We start from the raw sequence: 19,507 nt of genomic DNA on the forward strand, positions 1-19,507 counted from the left end.
GCCTAACATGTGATTGAAGGGTGTAGGGACATGTTGGAGGTTGAAACCGAGCAATAATGACACCAAAGGAAAGGGTATCATGATATGCACTCCTTGGAATCACAATACCTCTAATAGTATGGAATATTAGAAACACCCTTCAGTGAATCGCGATATCCTCTTTGGGTATCGCTATATCCACCCTTTAAATAAGACCCCAAGGCTCGACATTTCCCAAAGTATCGTGATATCCTCTTCTAGGTATCACGACATCGACATCGTCAGGGGGATAATATTGGACAAAAAGGGTAGTCTTTGTCCACCCAACCCACCAATAATCCAAGGCCTATGTAGGGGCAATTTTGACAACAAAACTCATCAGAAAATAGCCAAAATTGGATGAGGAGGAGAGAGACACACATTATCTTAATTTTAGGTTTAGTTTTCTTTAGGTTTTCTCTTAGTTTTTCTACACTTTTTCTCGGGTTTTCATTTTCTCTTCTACTTTCTTAGTTTAGAGTTTATTTTTCTACATTTACTTCTTGTTCTTGATGTTATTAGTGTTAGTTAAGTTAATTATCACTGTAGCTTAGGTTTCTTTGCACTTTTAGCCATTGTACCTTGGTTGTATGACATTTTTAGCTTTAGTTTAATGTATTTCAATTTTTTCTACTTTAAATCTATTAAAGTTTGTGTCTTTTATGTTTATTGCTTTTGAATTTTTGTTAAATGCTTTTAGTTTCATGTTTTTTAAGTTTTATTGCATAGAAATCCCAACTTTTATAGTTTTCTTAAGTTTTACTTTAATGGTTGTTTTTTTTTTCATTTCCATGTTCATCCTCTTCTTTATTTTCAGCATGAGCAGCTAAACCTATAAGGGGGTTGGTTAATAAAGATATGGGTAAGCTAATCTTTGGACCAATTACTAAATCGTAATAAATTGGACTAAATTGAATAGACCTAAAAATTTAGAAAGTGATGTCCCTAAGGGAATATCTAGGCAAGTAAGACTGAAAGTTAATCTTGTTGCGCACCCGTTCATTAGTCTCGAATTAACCGGTGAGATCAAGAGATTAATTGGAAGTAATTCGTCTAAGTCGGTAAAATTGAGATCGAAAGATAAAATTGAGTTACTTAGTAATTTAAGCGATTTAAGTCCCTTGACTACCAAACCACATCGAAATAAACCAACCACCACTAGTCATTTATTTGGTTAATTTCTTAGTTTCATACTATTTTCAATTTAGTCCCTAGATTAGCATAATTAATTTTCTTGCACAAATTGTTTGTTATGATTTGTCGTACTATAAAACCGTATCAGTAGCCATTTAAACTCTCTGTGTATGCTATTTATCACTCAATCGTCATCTCCTTTGGGTTCAATCCTTAGAATTCTCTGGTGTTCCATTGTAACACTACAAATATTATAACTAACCTGTACGCTTGCAGTAAAATCGTGCTTTAAAAATTGTCTTATAAAATTATAATTTTATATGCACGCGTAAAACCCGATCAAGAGGCAAAGAAGAAAAAAATGGACAGTTGAATATCAATAATATATTGCATTGTAGAGTGCTCGAATAGATAGGCGACTTCGATTGCAGTCATGTTATTTTAATTTCACGCCTTCGGTCCATTATCGACATTGGTACTCGGAGAACGGGTTGTCATATTTATTTGGTGGTTAGTTGATGGTAGTCTCCGAACACATGCACCAACAAGGAATGGAACATGCTGGATCGAGTCAACAATGGCGTCACCGAGGTCAACTGTGTCATGTTACACAAACTGTGGCAGAGCCCGAGCTCGAGCACCAACCTCCGAAGTGTCATTCACAATCGAAGGGTACTTCTTACCATTCAGATTTACGAGTTTGCAACTTTGGCCCGGGGCCCCAAAGCTACCCATATAAGGTAGAGATATCCGGTTGCAGTTCTAATTTCAACAACTACATCATCGATGATGGTTGATATGTTTGGCTCGATACCCCGTATTTTTAATACTCCACCCTCGAGCAAACCTTTGATCTGACATATGATTTTTCGAGTGTGTTGAATACACCTCAAGTATCATCCATGGATGATGAGCATGCCAGTTCAGATGAGGAGGATATAGACCGTAACGATCAACCCCCACACTGACGGAGGCCGCCGTAATGTTACACCCCCCAAACAACACCAAGTTCCCTTCAATATTGATACTTGTAAATGTGTTAATTTATACAATATTTGTAATTAAAAAATTGTATATGTTTCATCAAGACATTTATAATAAGTTTATACTTCTACCTCGTGCATTTTCTATTTATTTTTCAAAACATCAACCTCACAACTCTATAATTTTTCCTCATTTTTTGAAAACATAAAAGTCGAAATTGGTATTGATACCAGCTATGGGTATCAATAATTATGGCTTGGTATTGATACATTGGTGATGGTGATAAGAACTTGCCTCGGTGATGATTCGAGTCACTTAGATTGCCCAATCGTAAAATGGAGAAGTCACGTTCAATTCGGAGTTTGATGGAATTTGGCTAAGTATAGGCTTTAAACAAAAGGGTTTGAAGTATTTTAGATATGAAAAGTATATGGTTTCGGCTAACAAAAAATAAGGTTATATTTAAGTCGATGAATGTGGATGGAATAGAAAAGCTCAAGGTTGAAGAATGAACCAATACTATATACAGTATTGACTTGAGACTTATAAAAACACTTGAGATGGAAAATGATAGAACCTTGACCCACTATCTATAAGGAGATAGGAACCAAAGGTAGAAGGGTGAACGCCACACTCGGTTCAGGAATGATAAGTTCAAAAGAAACAGGGTGATGCCACTAGCTAGGCTAGATAAGTCAAGTTGAGTCTTAAAAGAACAAAGAGAGTAGAATTAAACTCACAATGTTATAAACATCCATAAAAGGATAAAAAGTATGTTGTCTAAATTGTCTAACTTGTCTAACTCCAAAATGATTACAAAATAAACTATTTATAGCTAAACATCTAGCTAGTCGAATAGACACTTAGGGAGCTGAATGGGTAGCAAATATTCAGCTTTAATGAGCTGAAACTTCTTGGCAACTTCCTAGAACTCCCTTTGAAGCTTCCTTGAAGCTTCCTTTGAAGTTTCCTAGCATGAGAGGAGCCAATGGACAGCTTCTAGAGGCCTTCATTCAGCTGGAATTAATTTGGAGTGATTGGAAGCTGAATTGGCTTGATAAAATTCGGTCAAGAGGGGTGAACTTGTTTTAATTGAGCTACCTTGAATATTTGGACAGTCTTGGACTTTAATGAGTAGCTTGGAGTACTCAACAGCCTTTGAATGCGAAACAACGAAATTGAACAGCCCTTGAGTGTGAAAAATCAAAACCGAATGGCCTTGAAGTGTGAATGCAATTTTCCAACTTGTGTGAAAGATTTTAAGGCTGCTTTGGAGAGCTTGATAGCTAGCTTGGGGAAAAGAATCAGCAGCTGGTTTTGGCTTTTGCAATGACCAAACAGGTGTTTAGAGAAAGGCTATCAGCAGCACACCTTCTTTAATTATCGTCCATGCATGTGGCTGTACCATTTTAATCTAGCAAATTAAATTAGTTTCAGACACAATTAAATTTAGCAGCAACTAAACTAATTAATTTGGAACATGTAATTAATTTGTCTAAGCTAAGACACATTAAAATCAAACAATGACTAAGACACAAATTAATTTCAGCAACAGACAAGACGCATTAAAAATCGGTATTAAGCTAAGACATATTAATAACATGCATTAAACTAAGACACATTAACACTACAATTATTAAATTCAATTATAACTTATTTATGAGCTGAAATAAATTAACTACTTAGCTAGACGCATAAAATTATTCTAGCATGAAATTGTTCCAGCAAAAATAAGACAGACGCAAGCTAAAATGAACTAAAATGAAATTAATTAAAAAGGATAAAATTGAGCTCAATGAGCTAGAATCAAGCTGAATTGAGCTCCATTGAGCTAGAATCGAACTAAGTCAGCTTGCAAGAGTTTGCAAGAAACGCTTCGGGAGTTGGTCCAAGAGTGTGCTCGAGGATACTTAGGATTTCTTTTTCATTTTTTGAAAACATCGAAGTCGAAATTGGTATTGATACCAACTATGGGTATTGATACTTATGGTCTGGTATCGATACTTTGGTGATTCTATCAATACTTAGGATTTATTTTTCATTTTCCTTAAACATCGAAGATGAAACTGGTATCGATAACAGCTATGGGTATCGATTCTTAGTCCCTGGTATCGATACCTTAGTGAATGTATCGATACTTAGAATTTATTTTTCAATTTTTCAAAACATTGAAGCCGAAATTGGTATGGATACAAGAATTGGGTATCAATACTTTTGGCACTGGGAGCAGTTTTTGACTTGATAAAAATGTTTGACAAAATTTTAATATAAACCTTTCATACAAATACTTAATAATTTTATTATGAAACGATTTGAACTCAAAAAAATGTAAACCTCAATTAATGACTTAAATTAAAATATTCTATATATATTTACAAATTTCAAATTTAAAAAATAAAAGAATCGCAACAACTAAAAGAAACACAAAAAATGCAACAAAAATATTGGCAGCAGAATGGAACATCAAGTACATCATTTTATATTCCCCTCAACTGTGAAGATCGATTAGCATGGTAGTTTTGATACGGGCATTTGTTCTGACTGTGGTCGACTATTTTGCATAGCCAAAAACGGTTTGGTTCGACTGACGTCCATGTCACCACAAATCCTAGTGATCTCCAGTCGACCTTTGGGCACCTTACGTAGTCCCTAGTGCGGCAACAACTCAAATGCAGGTAGAGGCAGTTCTCATGTGGAGACATCCCTTAGAATGGGGAACTCGTTACCCCAAATATGCAATGTGCGTTCTAGCATGTACACCTTGTCAATATATAATTCAATATTCAAATTGAAGTTTGCACACACTACAACGACATGCGCACACAAGTACCAAAGGGTCTAGAACCTCCCACATTCGCATCGCTTATTTTAGAGATCAATTCCTAAGAACCTATCTGGGACCCCGCACGACGGTTGATGTACTTTGTCATCTACAAAGTTTCCAAGTGTCAAGAATATAGTTCTACATTTATCAACTTCGCTCTCTGAGCATTGTCATTCATGGCATTTCTAACTTCTTTCACATACACGTGCCTCGCCTCCATTTGTTTAACTTGTCTCAACCCTATTCTTGGCATAAATGTTGTCAACCTATAGAACGTAGCTGAGAAAACAACTGAATTTGGCATATGACGTGTACGCTTCAATACAGAGTTAACCGCCTATTTCCATGGCTCCATACTACCCAACCACTACCGAAACAAAGTATTTGTTTGACCCTCTATATCAGCTTCAAGCCTCCCAACCTTGTAACAACCCATCCAGCAAAGCCTTAGTGGCTGGATACTGTTTAGGTAGATAAGACAAATGAGATAAGTTTCGAATATGTATAGTGTTAGAACTAGACTAAGTATAGGAACCCTTCTTAAGCACGTCTATGACGCCTTAATGTTGGTGAACACTAGGTTGGCATATAGTGATCAAGAAGTGTGTCTGGTAAGGAATGCCTTAGTAGTAAATCTCTGATAAGGAATACCTTTGTGGTAATTTGTTAGGAGACGCCTTTGTGGCATAACCTAAAAAAAGTACCTTGGTGGTAATTTTCGTACAAAAATTTCTTTATGGCAAGATTCTAAAAGGAAAACCTCTGTGGCTATCTTTGGAAATGAGTGCTTTTGTGGCAAGATTCTAAAAGGAAAGTCTCTACGGCTATCTTTGGAAAGGAATGCCTTCGTGGTGAAATCTAAAGAACAAATCTCATGATGACCATCTAAAATAACACCTTTGGGCAGACACTGAATGAATGATGAACCTCGTATAGTTACAAAGGATAAATAGAAAGGCTAGTGTGCACTGCAGTAGCGAGGCAAAGATATGAGTTAAAAATAAGAATAGAGGGTGCACTAAAGTAATGAAGATATGGGCAAATTCTGATATAAATATTAGGCGCAGTCTACCCCGCCCAAAGATAATGATAAGACTAGTGAGTATGGAATAAGTTATTAAGTCTGATGATAAGGTAAGTGGAGAGGTTAAGGATTATGTAAAGGTAAGAATTAAAAAAGGATATAGAAAGTAAAAAAGAGATGTTAAGTATAGTACGCACAAGAAAAGGAAACTGATTTTGAAGAAAAAAAGATGGTAGCCTCAGTATTGTACTCACCAAAGAAGAAAGAAAGGTCAAGAAATAACATATGCAATGTAGAATGAATGAAAAATGTACTTTAAGGTTTAGCTCACTAAGTTCTTATGAATTTACAAAAGTTGTTTCTATTTTTAAGTCTATAAAGGAATGTTTGCCTAGAGACAATGCCAGAGCTATGCTAAGAAAGCGGTGCGCTAGGCTATTATGCATACAGAAGAAAACAAATGGCGTGTCAAAGTCTGCGCTAAAGTTCATTAAGTAGTATCCCAAAGAATACCCAGTAGACTAAGAGATAAAGTAGGAAAGTTTGAAATCTTATTCAGCCGAAGCAATAACCATCCATTGTACTTTTACAAGAAAATCTGTAATAACTATAGCTAGTAGTTTGTACATAGGAGAAATGTTAATGTAATAGTACAATGTACGCCATAAGAGATTTTGTTACACTTATAGATACATTTACAACAATGAATAAGAAAGAAAAGTTTTAAGTTACATCCGTATAAAGTGTCACACTTAATATTTGGATCTGGTAGATCGGGTCGAATTAAGGGCGTTACAAGCCTGTGCTTGAAATGATATGGTTCTAGCTCATACTTTGCATATGTACTCGAATATGACACGTTATAATTCCTTTTAGTTTGTAAAAGTGCTTCGAATTATTTTAAGAATAAAAAACTAAAAATTAATTTTTACCCGTGTTCACAAGTTGTTTGTGCCAGTCTTTATTCTTGTACTATCGGTGGAAGTTGACGGCGATGTGGCATATGCAGTAGACGGATCTCCATGAAACCCCGGAACACTTAATCGCGATAACTAGTCCCTTTGATATGTCGAAAATAATGCAAACGTTGTCTTGCCTAACAACATGCATCTACAAGTTGGTCAGGAAAAATTACCATGATTCGAAGTTCTCGGAGTCCACGATGACAAAGACGATGGGTAGTACGTTCCTATTACCGTCTTATGCAACTGCAATTAGGAGTGTCTACGTATATTTACCATAAAGCCAAGTACCATCAACTTGCATCAACAACTTGTAGTGTGAGAAAGCCCTAACACATGGATCAAACGTCAAGAACAAGCGATGGAAGATTCTTCTCCCCGATTGTAGTTCGTCATTCGGGCCATAACAAGCAACGTCTTCAAGTTGACGACAATACCTGACACCTACTTCTGCATCATAGATATCCACCATTGCAGTTCAGTGTATGACGCATCCTAATCACCATAAAACCGCTACATGGTCATCTGTTTGGCCTACCATGCTTTTTTGTACGACACCCTAGATTGGAACTAGGCTTGCATGTCATCAATCAAGATCGGTACAGGAATGATGGGCATGTCTTTCACCAGTGGCATGATGCAGTTGCAGATTATTTTCGCATCCAGTTTGCAATGGTCTTGCATCATACGTGCACCAGTGCATGTATGAGGCCTTTCTAATTCTCAGATTGTCCATAGTTGAGTCCTTTATATAAATAGTCTGAACCCGCTAATTGCACCCTTCTTCAGCCCCCAAACATTCTCTAACACATAATGTCGGTGTAGACTTTGTGACATTGTAGTCCACCGACACCTTCATGTTGTACTGCTTGATGGAAAATACACAGCCAACCTTATTCTCGAACTATTGCCCTATGAACAACCCTTCAAACTCTAAATCTACCGCCAACCAGTGAGCAAGTATTATACTTGGGTACCTAGGGAATTCGGGTGCAAGTGTCGCATCAGAGTCTACTGATCTGTCGTAATTTGATACATCAAATTAGGCTCTCTAAACATAAGGAGCTTATTCTCAAGTAATTTAAGTGTTTTTTAAATGTTTTTGTTGATTTTGAGTTTTATCATTAATAATTTTTTATTAGTTTTAAGTCATTTTTAGACCCAAATTGGCCAATCGTGTCATGGGGAATCTAATGAGTTGATTGAGTGTTGTAGGGAGTCGGCGGTGGGCCGAACATAAAGAAAACATCATCTAGAATGGGGTATCGCAATATCGAAACATGAAAGTCGTGATACCCTTCATAGTGCTGAAATAAAGAGAATCGAGGTCAGCAACAATGATATCGCGATACTGAGCCATCCTAAGACCATCAATTTCAAGACTGTTATGGGTATTGCAATAGCCAAGCACGATACCACTGTCTGATAGGTGAAAAAACTACAAGGGAAATTTTATGTCCAATAAACTTAAGCCTATATTTCACTTAAGGGCAAAATTATCATTGTTAGGTTAAGTGTTAGTAGGCTATAAATACAACTTTATAAGCCTTTCATTTCAGATTTTGTTGGCTGAGCATTTCTTCTTAAGTTTTCATAGTTTTAGGTAAGGATTTTCTTTCTTTTTCTTTTTCTTTTCTTTTTTCTTTTTAGAATAGATTTTATTTTTATTGTTTCTTTTCTTCCTCATTGTCGAAGACTATGTAAAAGGGAGATGATCAAACTCTTGGGTTTCATTCAATTTTCATAAATCAAATGAGCATTTCTCAAACTCTTTACTCTTATTTTATGCTTACCATGTGTTTGATAAAATGCTTGTTAGGAATTGAAGTTTAATTATGTGTTAAATTTGTTGATGGTTGGTTGATTAGTTATTTGCTAGTCAAGTTAATGTTTATGTTTGATATATTGATTGTTCAATTATATCAAAATGCTTAATTCACTAGAATTGAAACCTCTAATGGAAAATCTAGATAAATAAGACCGAAATGAGAGTTCGATATAATTGTGCCAAGTAGTGAGACCAAGAGGAGACCTATATGCTTAGGCGAGACTGAGAGCAGAACCTATGTGGTATGTTTTAGTTTAGGATAAGATCGAGATGAGATTCTTAGCTAAGAGTGACAATAAATATAATCGGCATAGATTTATTAGCTTAGTTAATGATTAGCGAATCAATCGACCATCGGTTTATCATTTACATTTTTTAAAACAACAAGGAAGAGAATTAGATTAGTTAGTTTAATTGATAATTTAAATTTCGTCCATAAACAATTTTTTATTTGAACTTGTACTAATAATTTTCGACTCGATTAGATTAATAATTGCTTAACTTATAATTAACTTGATAAGAACATTTATCCACTTGGCAATCCTTTAGGTTCGAACCTTGGTATACTCGAGTGTCCCATTGACACTACAAATATTACAACTGACACTATACATTTCCAATTAAAACCACAATTTTAAATTACTTTATAAAATTATTTGTTTTTCTATGTATGCCTCATGCGAGCATCTACGCTCAACATGTGGGCCTCAAGGTCATTCCGTATAATAATGCCACGACTCAGGTTCTCGATCGAAAGGGGGTGTACATCTTCACCTTTCTCCATGCCTTTATTGTCGATATTGTCTAGGACCTCATCCAAATCGAGGTCACTAAAATTTTCACCATCGTGATGAGAATAATCATCATTATCGGACCCTTCTTCACCATCTGTATTGGTGTCTATCACCTCCGGATGTATCTTTAGACGAGGACCCGAGATAGAGTTGTTATACGAACTCCCACCATAGTTTGGATTTTCGGGCCATTGTGGTGTCCCTTCACAGCCTGACGGATCTGCCCATTCGACATTGAAATCAAAGTCAAACCCATGATGTTGACTTATTTGAGTGACATTTTGAACGGGCTCTAAGTCGACTAACTGAGCGAACAACTCAACTAGTTGGGGTGACATTCCCAGTCGACTAATAAATTACGAGCATAGTGGTTAGGTCATCATCATCTACAAGTTCCATCTCCGTAAATTTCAACGGATCTGGGGAAATTGGAAATTTGTAAAATAATCTTGACATTGTCATCCGACAACGAAGAGTTATTTTTGCATTGATCTTTCATTTCACTTCTTCCATCTTTATAGTCTTATTGAATCTCATCCTTACTTTATGACAACCTTTGAATATAAAATCAACTTTAGTTGATGGTAGAATTACCCCATCGAACTGAACATATACCAAAAACATTTGGCTATTCATCTTCTATACAATTTGTTTTCTCTTCTACTTAACACAAATATTTTTTTTCTTTTTTTTTCTCTCTATCTCTCTTAAAGAGTTAATGCAAGAAAAACTTCAACAAAATTTAGTTATATAGTGGGTGATGACACCATAGAGCCTGTCGGCACCAATAAAAATTTTTAAAAAAAATTCAGACACTGGTGCTGCCACACAGCTTAGCTGCACCTAAAAAAATTCAATTTTTTTTTTAAAATCACTAGTGCCGCCAACAAGAATGGTGGCACCAAAATTTTTTATTTAAATTTATTTGGTGCAGTCAAAGAGAACGACGACACCTATTAAATTATTTTTATTTTTTCTTTTTCTCCCAGAATACTTGTATTTTTAATGAGTATGTAGAAAAATACATATTGGTGTTGCCAAGGGGAATGGCGACACCAAAAAATTTATTTTTTTAAACGACTAATCATTAGGTCATAATTACGGGTGGTGCCGCCAATGGATATGACGGCACAATGACGGCACCGGTGTGCACTGTATAGAATGGGTCATTCTCGTGTAAGATTTTACGTTTGAGTCACTTTTATAATTAATCAATTCTTTTGAGTCAGTTTCAAAAAAAAACCGATAGTTTGATTCGGGTATTAATTGAGCCGACTATTTTAACCCCTTAGCTCAGCTAGCCAGGCCCTTTTGGGAATATGAAACATCAAATCAACTTTCATTTCCTTATCAAAGACTACCTTCCGCTAAACGATAAAAGACCTAACCATCTAGTAGTTGAACCAATCAAATCGATTGAATAGAATAATTAGTGGTTTAATCGGTTTAACAATTGGTATGATTATTAAAACACTAAAAATTTATATAAACTGTTTTAATTTTTAAATGATGATGTGGCATATAATTGTACTTTTATATATTTTCAAGTTCAAAAATCAAAATAAATTTAGTTACTAAATTTAAATACCAAAATAAATAAAAATATACAAATACTAAAATTTTAAAAATTAAATATCATTAAATTATGTAGGTAAAAATCAAAATAAGATTTAAATTATTTGATAGTAATTTAAAATTAAAATGGTACATAAAAGCAAGTAGAGTGGGTATGGGAATGGAACACCAATGTTGGATCACTTTTTTAGTTGTTTATAGAAATTTCTAGCAATATTATCTCAAAATGTCTAGTAAATGCTTGAAAGCCCAACGATAATATGGCACGTACATGACAACAGTGTTATATTGAAAACCAAAATATTTTGGTGAGAGAGATGACCTGAAAAAGTGTAAAGGACAACAACCATAATTTACTTGGGTTTTGTTTGGAATAATATCATTTTTTACTCCTAAACTTAACAACTACATTCATTTTAGTACTTAAACTTTTTTTTATCTACTTTAATAGCTTAACTTGACAACTTTGGTCCTTGAACTTGAAAATGTAAAAGTTCGATGATACGACACTTTGAGATTTTACCAAATCATCAATTGAAAATTAAAAAACTTATATAAATTTTCAAATGATGACGTGATATAACTTAGAATGTCACATATAGTGTTTTAATAATTAGACCAATGGTTGAATCAATAAAACCATTGATTTCGAATTCAATCGGTTGATTGGTTCAACTGTTAAATAAAAAATAATTACAAATTCATAAATTATTTTTAAAAAATTGATTTAATTACTGGTGTTTGTCCTATTTTTTTATTTTTACTAGTTTCGAGCAGTTTCATATTCAACCAATTCGACCCCCTTGTATGTGTTAGTCCACTAGTCGATTCTCGATCTAATTAGTCTGACTGGTCAATCCAGTTGTATGTCAAGAACAATAATCATATCATCAAATCTTGACGGAATCCAAGTTAAGGACCAAAAATGGATCTAATTTAGGTACTAAAGTGAAAAAAAAAAGGAATAGATACCAAAATGGACTTAATTTCCAAGTTCAGGGGCCAAAATTTATATTATCCCTTTTGTTTATTGTCTATGGATCTCTTAAATAAACCCTCCATTCTCTCTTTGGTACTTTTTTTTTCTTCGCTCTTTCAGAACTCAAATCATCCCCAGGCCCTCTTCAGTTTTCTTTCCAGGAGGTTTTTCAAAGGTAGCCGTAAATTCTTCACCTTTAGATCTTATCTCTTTAGTTTATGAAATAAAGAATTCATCATGTTTTTCCTTTCATTTCTCCTACGATTTCTCAGTTTGAAGGTGGCTTTATTTTTGTTTCAGTTTTTGTCATTAGGGTTCATCAGATTTTCCACTTTTTTTCCTTCTTTGGAAAGTTTAAATCCTGGAGCTTCTCTTTCGATGATTTTGAGTAATACCCAGATTTTTTTTATGGATGAAACTAAGGAAATAGTTTGCTTAGTGAAACAGTTGCTGAGTTCTTTTATCGCTATAATTTATATGGTCTGAAAATGTTATTTTATCAGTTTCTGTTTTTTTCTTTTTTCTTCTATATATTTCACTCTTGGAGCTTTAATGTTGATGATTTTGGAAAATACCCAGATCGGTTATTGAATGGATGAAGCAAAAGAGAAGGGTGATTCCGTGAGTATTGTTTCAGAATCTTCAGTAACTGTTAGTGAAACTGTGGTTGAAACAATGGCTTGTGAGGATCAAATTCGGATTGAGGAAGGAGGTGAAGCGGGTCGTGATAATGGAGATGAGGTAACTGTGGAGGTTTTGGATTCTCATGTTCATATTGATGGGGGAGATGGAGAGACAGTTCAGGCTAGTTCTATTGTTGAAGCAGTTCGTGGTCATGAAGAGTCCAGTAAAGTTGGTTTGGAGGGTAACTTAAGAACCTTAGATAGTGACTGCCATGCGGTGGATGGTTTGGGTTCAAGGAATGAGGTTTCAGGTGGTGAAGGTAGGGCTCAGAATGAGGTAAATGGAGGTGTGGTTCGGTCTTGTTCTAATGATGTAATTTGTGGTCATAATGAGTCCGATGAAGTTGGTTTGGAGGGTAATCCGAGTACCTTAGATAGTGAAGGTGGTGCAGCCAGTGATTTGGGTTCAAGGTATGAAGTTTCAGGTGGTGAAGCTAAGGCTCGGAATGAGGTAAATGGAGCCAGGGTTTTGGGTTTCAGTGCACCTGGTAATTCTGCAGGTAAGAACACAGAGCAGTCTAGCGGAATTGATGAAGGTGGGGGAGATTTGAATCAAGCTACAGAGACAGGTAAAGTTGGTAATTTGGATGGTAATGAAGTGAATCATGAACACCAGAAACCAGTTGTATGTTTGTCCGCTGCATCTGAAGATTCAGGCATACAAAATAAAATTGTTGAGGAAGCTGCAATGGCAATCGATGAGGAATATTTGAATGCCTTAGATGGTGCTCATGAAACTATATCTGAACCGATAAAGAAAGCTCCAAATGACAATGTAGATGCCACATCCTTGAATGTCAACACTTCTGAAGCTAAAGGTATGAAAAATTGAAAATTAGTGCTTTTGAATATAATTTGAAATTTAAAGTTGAAGAACAGCCATGAAGTTTGAGATTAGGTGTCAGCACTGAAAATCTCAAACATTATATATGCAGATCCGGTCTATTCGTGTCAGTCAACGGAATCGATTGTCGAAGGTCGATTAGACGAGAAGGTACTTCCAAGTTCGGTTAAGTCTGATGGTACAAATATGCATCTTTGAACCAGCCTGATTCATCGTCTTTTGCAGGTTAGTTCAGACATGGAGATCGACAAGCAAGGTACTGAGTCTGAGAAACAGCAGATGGAGGTTAATACTCCTTACCTAAGCAACAAAAACCATGATACAGGTGTAGTTGAAAGAGTTGATTTTTTATTCTTATTTTTAATTTTTTTTTTTTTGGTTCGGATAATGTTTATTTGGTCAGGGTTTATCTTGTGCAGGTAGTGTCCAATGCTTAAAACCTGAGCCAGTTATTGACGGAGGAGAAGGAGTTGATTTAAGCATGGGGGAAGCAATGCTTGCTGAAAAGCAGGTTTCCGATGCTAAAGATGTCGGTTTTGATGCAGAGCAAGATGTTGAAGTTGAGAAAATGGGTGTTAGCCCTAAAAATTGTGATGCAAGTGATGTTTCTGAACCATTAGGTCATCAAATGGATGTATTTGTTGGTAGCGGTGAAGGTGAAGTCCCAAAAGTCGATAACAATGTTTCGAACCAAATATCTCCTGCTGTTGCTTCTGATAAGGAGTTACAGTCCTCGGGAAATGATGATCCATTAGCTAAAAATGTGGTTTTTGAGGATGATTCAAGTGTAGGGAAAGAAATGAATGTTGAAGATCAAGTTACTAGTGATGAACCGGATTGTTTAGAGCAAGTGGGAGAAATGGACGTCGTAGAACATGATAGTGATTTTGACCAGCCAACCAATATAGATGAACTGACTGTTAAACAGACAGCTCTCAAGTCCGTGAGTGGCTTAAAGGTGCATCAAGCTAAGTACCAGCAACTTCTGTCCGAGGAAGAAGGTGGATTTTCAGTTTCTGATTTAGTCTGGGGTAAGGTCAAGAGCCATCCATGGTGGCCAGGACAGATATTTGATCCTTCTGATGCTTCGGAGAAGGCAATGAAGTATCAAAAGAAGGATAGCTTTCTGGTAGCATACTTTGGGGATCGAACATTTGCTTGGAATGAACCGTCTGTTTTGAAGCCATTCCGAACGCATTTCTCTCAAATAGTGAAGCAGAGTAATTTAGAATCATTCGAGAATGCAGTCAATTGTGCTTTGCAAGAATTTTCTAGACGGGTCGAGATCGGTCTGGCTTGCCCTTGCATGCCGAAGGATTCCTATGACAAGATAAAATTCCAAAAAGTTGAGAATGCGGGAGTTCGGGAAGAATCAAGTTTAAGAGACGGTATTGATGTATCTTTAAGTCCTAGTTCTTTTGAGCCTGACAAATTAATTGACTATATGAAAGCATTAGCGGAGTCTCCATCCAGTGGGGCTGATCGACTCGACCTTGTGATTGCTAAAGCTCAATTGTTGGCATTCCATCGTTTAAAAGGTTATCATCAGCTGCCTGAATCCCAATTTTCTGAGGAGAAAACGCTTGAGGTAGTTGAGTGTGCCACTCCTATGGATACGGATGGTGAGCAAAAATCTGAGGCTTCGAAGACTCGGAGATCTTACCTTAAACGGAAGCATAATCTGAAGGATGGTTTGTATCCTAGTAAAAAGGAAAGAAGCTTATCCAAATTAATGAGCGAGACATTTGATTCTCCTGATGGCGAAATCGGGTCTGATGTGATAGGTAATAAGCCCCCTTCATCATCATTTAGCAAGAAAAGAAAAGCCATTGATTCCTCAGAAGAATCCGTGATGCAGGAAGGGAGGAAGACAACTAAAGGGTCTCTAAGCACACCTCATTTCCCAAAGCCTTCCTTTAAGATTGGTGAGCGTATCAGTAGAGCTGCAAGCCAAATGACCGGATCCCCATCGATTCTAAAGTCTGGTGGTGATAGGTTACACAAGCTTGATGGTGGCTGTGAAACTCCTGCTACATGTGGATATGATGTTCCCGTTGATAATCTTGAGGATGCCGAGCGAAAGAGGACAGATATTTTGACTGAATATTCATCACTTGACGAGTTGTTGCTGCAACTTCACTTAGCAGCATGTGATCCGATGAAAAGTTACAATTCTCTTAATATTATTATTAGCTTCTTCTCGGATTTTAGAGATTCAATAGTTCTGGATCGACTTTCTGGAGACAAAGCAGTTGGGAAAAGGAAGAAGTCGCCAAATTCTATCATTGGTTCTTCTGAAACTTTTGAGTTTGAAGACATGAGTGACACTTATTGGACTGACAGGATAGTCCAAAACGGTTCTGAGGAGCAGCCATCACTGGGAACCAGTAGGGGACAATATCAATTTGTGCCTGTCGAATTAGATAAACCAATTCAAAAAGTCCGTAAGTCTCGAAAGCGATATTCTGATACCAGTTATGATTTGACATCACAGAAACCCCCTGGCTATGTTGATGAGAGGGCCCCAGCAGAAATTGTTATGAGCTTTCCCGAGATCAATTCTGTTCCTTCAGAAACAAAGCTAAATAAGATGTTCAAGCACTTTGGACCGTTAAAGGAATCCGAGACAGAAGTTGATCGTGAAACCCGCCGTGCTAGAATTGTTTTTAGAAGATCATCTGATGCAGAAGTTGCTTACAATAGTGCCGGGAAATTCAACGTCTTTGGGCCAGTGTCTGTAACTTATCAACTCAACTACACTATTTCTGAATCATTTAAAGCTTCACTGTATGCTCCAACCCTAGCTGAGGAGAATCTATTCATTGCTTCAGCCCCTTGTGGGGACCATGCACTTATTGCCCCAAGCTTAGGTGAGGAAGCTTCATTCATGGTTTCAACCCTTGGTGAGGAAACTTTACCCATTGCTACATCGTTCCATGAGGAACCTTGGTTCATAGCCTCAACTACAGGTGAGGATACTTCAGCCATTCCCACGACCTTAGCTGATGGAACTTTGGTTGTTGCTACAACCATGTATGAGAAAACATTACCTGTTACCATGACTGCAGGTGTGGAAACAATGGCTGTTGCCGCAAATGTAGGTGAACAATCATTGCCTGTTTTCGCAATCATTAATGAGCAAATGTCAACCGCTCCTGCAAGCCTGGTTGAGGAAGCTTCACTTTCTCACTTAACTTCGAGCAAAGAAACTTCGACCATGACCACAACCTTGCATGATCAAACTTCAAGCATTGCTACCTTCGATCCAGAAATTCCTAGTGTTCCTGCCACTGTGGGTGAAGAAATCTGTACCATTCCCACACCCTCGGGTGAAGAAACTTGTAGCATTCCTCCAAACTTGGATGAAGAAACTACTATCCGTCCAATGACCTTGGCAGAGGAAACCCCTAGCATTCCCAGAACCTTGGGCGAAGATGCTCCATATGTCCCTGCAGCCTTTAGTGAAGAAGCTCCAGCAGTTTCTCTGACTTTCAGCGAAGGAACTCATACCCTTCCTGGAACATTGGATCGTGAAACTAAGACCGTTCTTACAACTGTGTATGAGGAAACAACCATTCCTGCAACCTTAGGTCAAGAAACTCCTACCTTTCCTGCAACCTTGGGTGAAGAAACTTGTAGCACTCCCTCAACCTCAAGCGAAGCAAATCGAAGCATTCCCACTAACCTGGCCGAAGAAACTCGTGCCAATCCAGTGACCTCGGCCGAGGAAACCCCCAGTACTCCGGAAACCTTGGGTGAAGAAAGTCCATCTGTTCCTCTGTCTTTCAGTGAAACTCCTGCCATTCTTCCATCATTCAGCAAAGAAACTCCTACAATTCCTCATCCTTTCAGTGAGGGAACTCCTACTGTTCCTGTAACATCGGGTCCGGAAACTCAGACCATTTCTACAACCATGGGTGAGGAAACTACAACCATTCCTGCAAACTTGGGTGAGGAAACAACTGCTACTGAAACCTTGCATGAGGAAACTCTCGCTGTTCCTACAACTTTGGCTGAGGACAATCCAACTATTATTGCAAAATTGGATGAGGAAACTCCAATGAATCCTAAAACCTTGGATGAGGAAACTAAAACGAGTTCCACAAACTCAGCTGAGGAAACTTCGACTACTCCCACAACCTCAGGTGTGGAAACTCCTACCATTCCTGGAATGTTGGGTAGGGAAACTCTGACCATTCCTACTATTGTGTGTGAGGAAACAACCATTCCTGCAACCTTAGGTCAAGAAACTCCTACCCTTCCTGCAACCTTGGGTGAAGGAACTCATAGTATTCCCTCAACCTCGAGTGAAGAAAGTCATATCATTCCCACTAACCTGGATGAAGAAACTCCTACTGATCCAGTGACCTTGGCAGAGGAAAGGCCAAGTATTCCTGAAACCTTGGGTGAAGAAACCCCAACCGTTCCTCTGACATTCAGTGAAGAAACTCAAGTTATTCCTCCATCATTCAGCGAAGGAGCTACTATTCCTCCTTCCTTCAATGAGGGAAGTCCTACTGTTCCTGTAACATTGGGTCCAGAAACTCAGACCATTCCTACAACCACGGGTGAGGAAACTGCAAACATTCCTGCAACCTCAGGTGAGGAAACTACAAGTGCTCCTGTGACCCTACATGAGGAAACTCTGGCTATTCCGACAACTTTGGCTGAGAACAGTCCAACTATGACCGCAAAATTGGATGAGGAAACTCCAACCAGTCCCACAAACTTAGCTGAGGAAACTTTGACTTCTCCCACAACCTCAGGTGTTGAAGCTTCAACAGTTCTCGAAACTAACAGTGAGGAAACATCAGCTGTTTCTACAACTACAGAAATGGAAACTTTACCCCCTGCGGGTGCTGAAAGTGTAGAACCTGCAACTTAATTGCTTTACTGTATTACTTGGAAATTTCAGGTATTACTTTTCTTTTGTATCTGTTGAAAGATTTTAACTTGATGGTGTTAGAATAATTGGAAACTATTTGAGAGCATGGTTTGAGTGATATCTTGCAATCTCATGCACTTAAATCAGTTAATGAATTGTATGGTTTCGTCTTTCAAGTGTTTATTGGTGCTGAAGTGGTCAAAAACTAAATCTATATTACTGTCAAAGGGTAGAAATAGGAGCAGCTGTTCTTTCAGGAGCTTGGAAATTAGATCTCTGGGGTTTAGATAAATGCTTCGAGTTTTACTATCTTTTAATAATTTATTTATGAGGTTGGAGTGGATTCTTAAAGGAAGTTCATCTTCAATGTAGGGTCCAAAGTACAGAAACCTACATGATTGCTGCATCATGCACGTTTACCATATATCAGTGTTTCCTAAGACAAATGCTTCTCTTTTATTTATCTGCGTTTCTTGGTTTCTCTTTTATTTTATCTGCATTAGTTTTCCGGTTCTCATATTTTGTACTTTTGGCAGAATTGTTGTAGGGGAGAATACGTCCAGTGGTTCTGATATCGGTGTGGGGTTTGGTAGGGATGATTCGAGTTGCCATAGAAGAAAGCAAGCAGGTGGCAGATGGCTCATCTGGTGCAACTCGAGTCTTGTGCTCAGATTCTTTCTTTGGTAGAATTATGCAGTACTGAGTGTATTGCCCTTCACGTGTGCTCCGGCTAGTGTAATATATAATCATTTAGATGATGACCTTTTTCACTGAAGCTAATTCCTAGAGGAGAGGACCCAGAGAATTGTTGAATCAATTCTATTTCTTTCTGCTGCGTAATCATATCCATGTCGTACAAGGGATTATCATGCATTGCATTATATCGAATTATGGAGCCCAGCTCCTGATTATTGTTTTGGTTCCTTGTGAATTTGATCAGTAAAAGCATGTGTTATGATATTTGTTTTTGCTA

The 19,507-nt window shown here is 37.3% G+C and overlaps 1 protein-coding gene across 2 annotated transcripts; it reads left to right on the top strand.

Annotated features, from left to right (window-relative positions):
* Nucleotides 1-12,199: 12,199 nt before the first annotated feature.
* On the top strand, nucleotides 12,200-19,494 carry LOC107899439 (uncharacterized). Of its 2 annotated transcripts, XM_016825158.2 has the most exons (7): nucleotides 12,220-12,297; nucleotides 12,702-13,623; nucleotides 13,741-13,799; nucleotides 13,875-13,974; nucleotides 14,069-16,618; nucleotides 16,718-18,564; nucleotides 19,071-19,494. In XM_016825158.2, the coding sequence occupies exons 2-6, from the start codon at nucleotides 12,714-12,716 to the stop codon at nucleotides 18,532-18,534; spliced, it is 5,436 nt and encodes a 1,811-aa protein (XP_016680647.2). In that variant the 5' UTR covers nucleotides 12,220-12,297; nucleotides 12,702-12,713; the 3' UTR covers nucleotides 18,535-18,564; nucleotides 19,071-19,494. The 2 variants fall into 2 exon arrangements, with proteins under 2 accessions (XP_016680646.2, XP_016680647.2); XM_016825157.2 differs by having other exon boundaries at nucleotides 12,200-12,297; nucleotides 14,069-18,564.
* The last annotated feature ends 13 nt before the right edge of the window (nucleotides 19,495-19,507 follow it).

Source organism: Gossypium hirsutum, chromosome D04 (genome assembly GCF_007990345.1).
Source record: "Gossypium hirsutum isolate 1008001.06 chromosome D04, Gossypium_hirsutum_v2.1, whole genome shotgun sequence".
In the NCBI taxonomy this organism is placed as follows: Eukaryota; Viridiplantae; Streptophyta; class Magnoliopsida; order Malvales; family Malvaceae; genus Gossypium; species Gossypium hirsutum.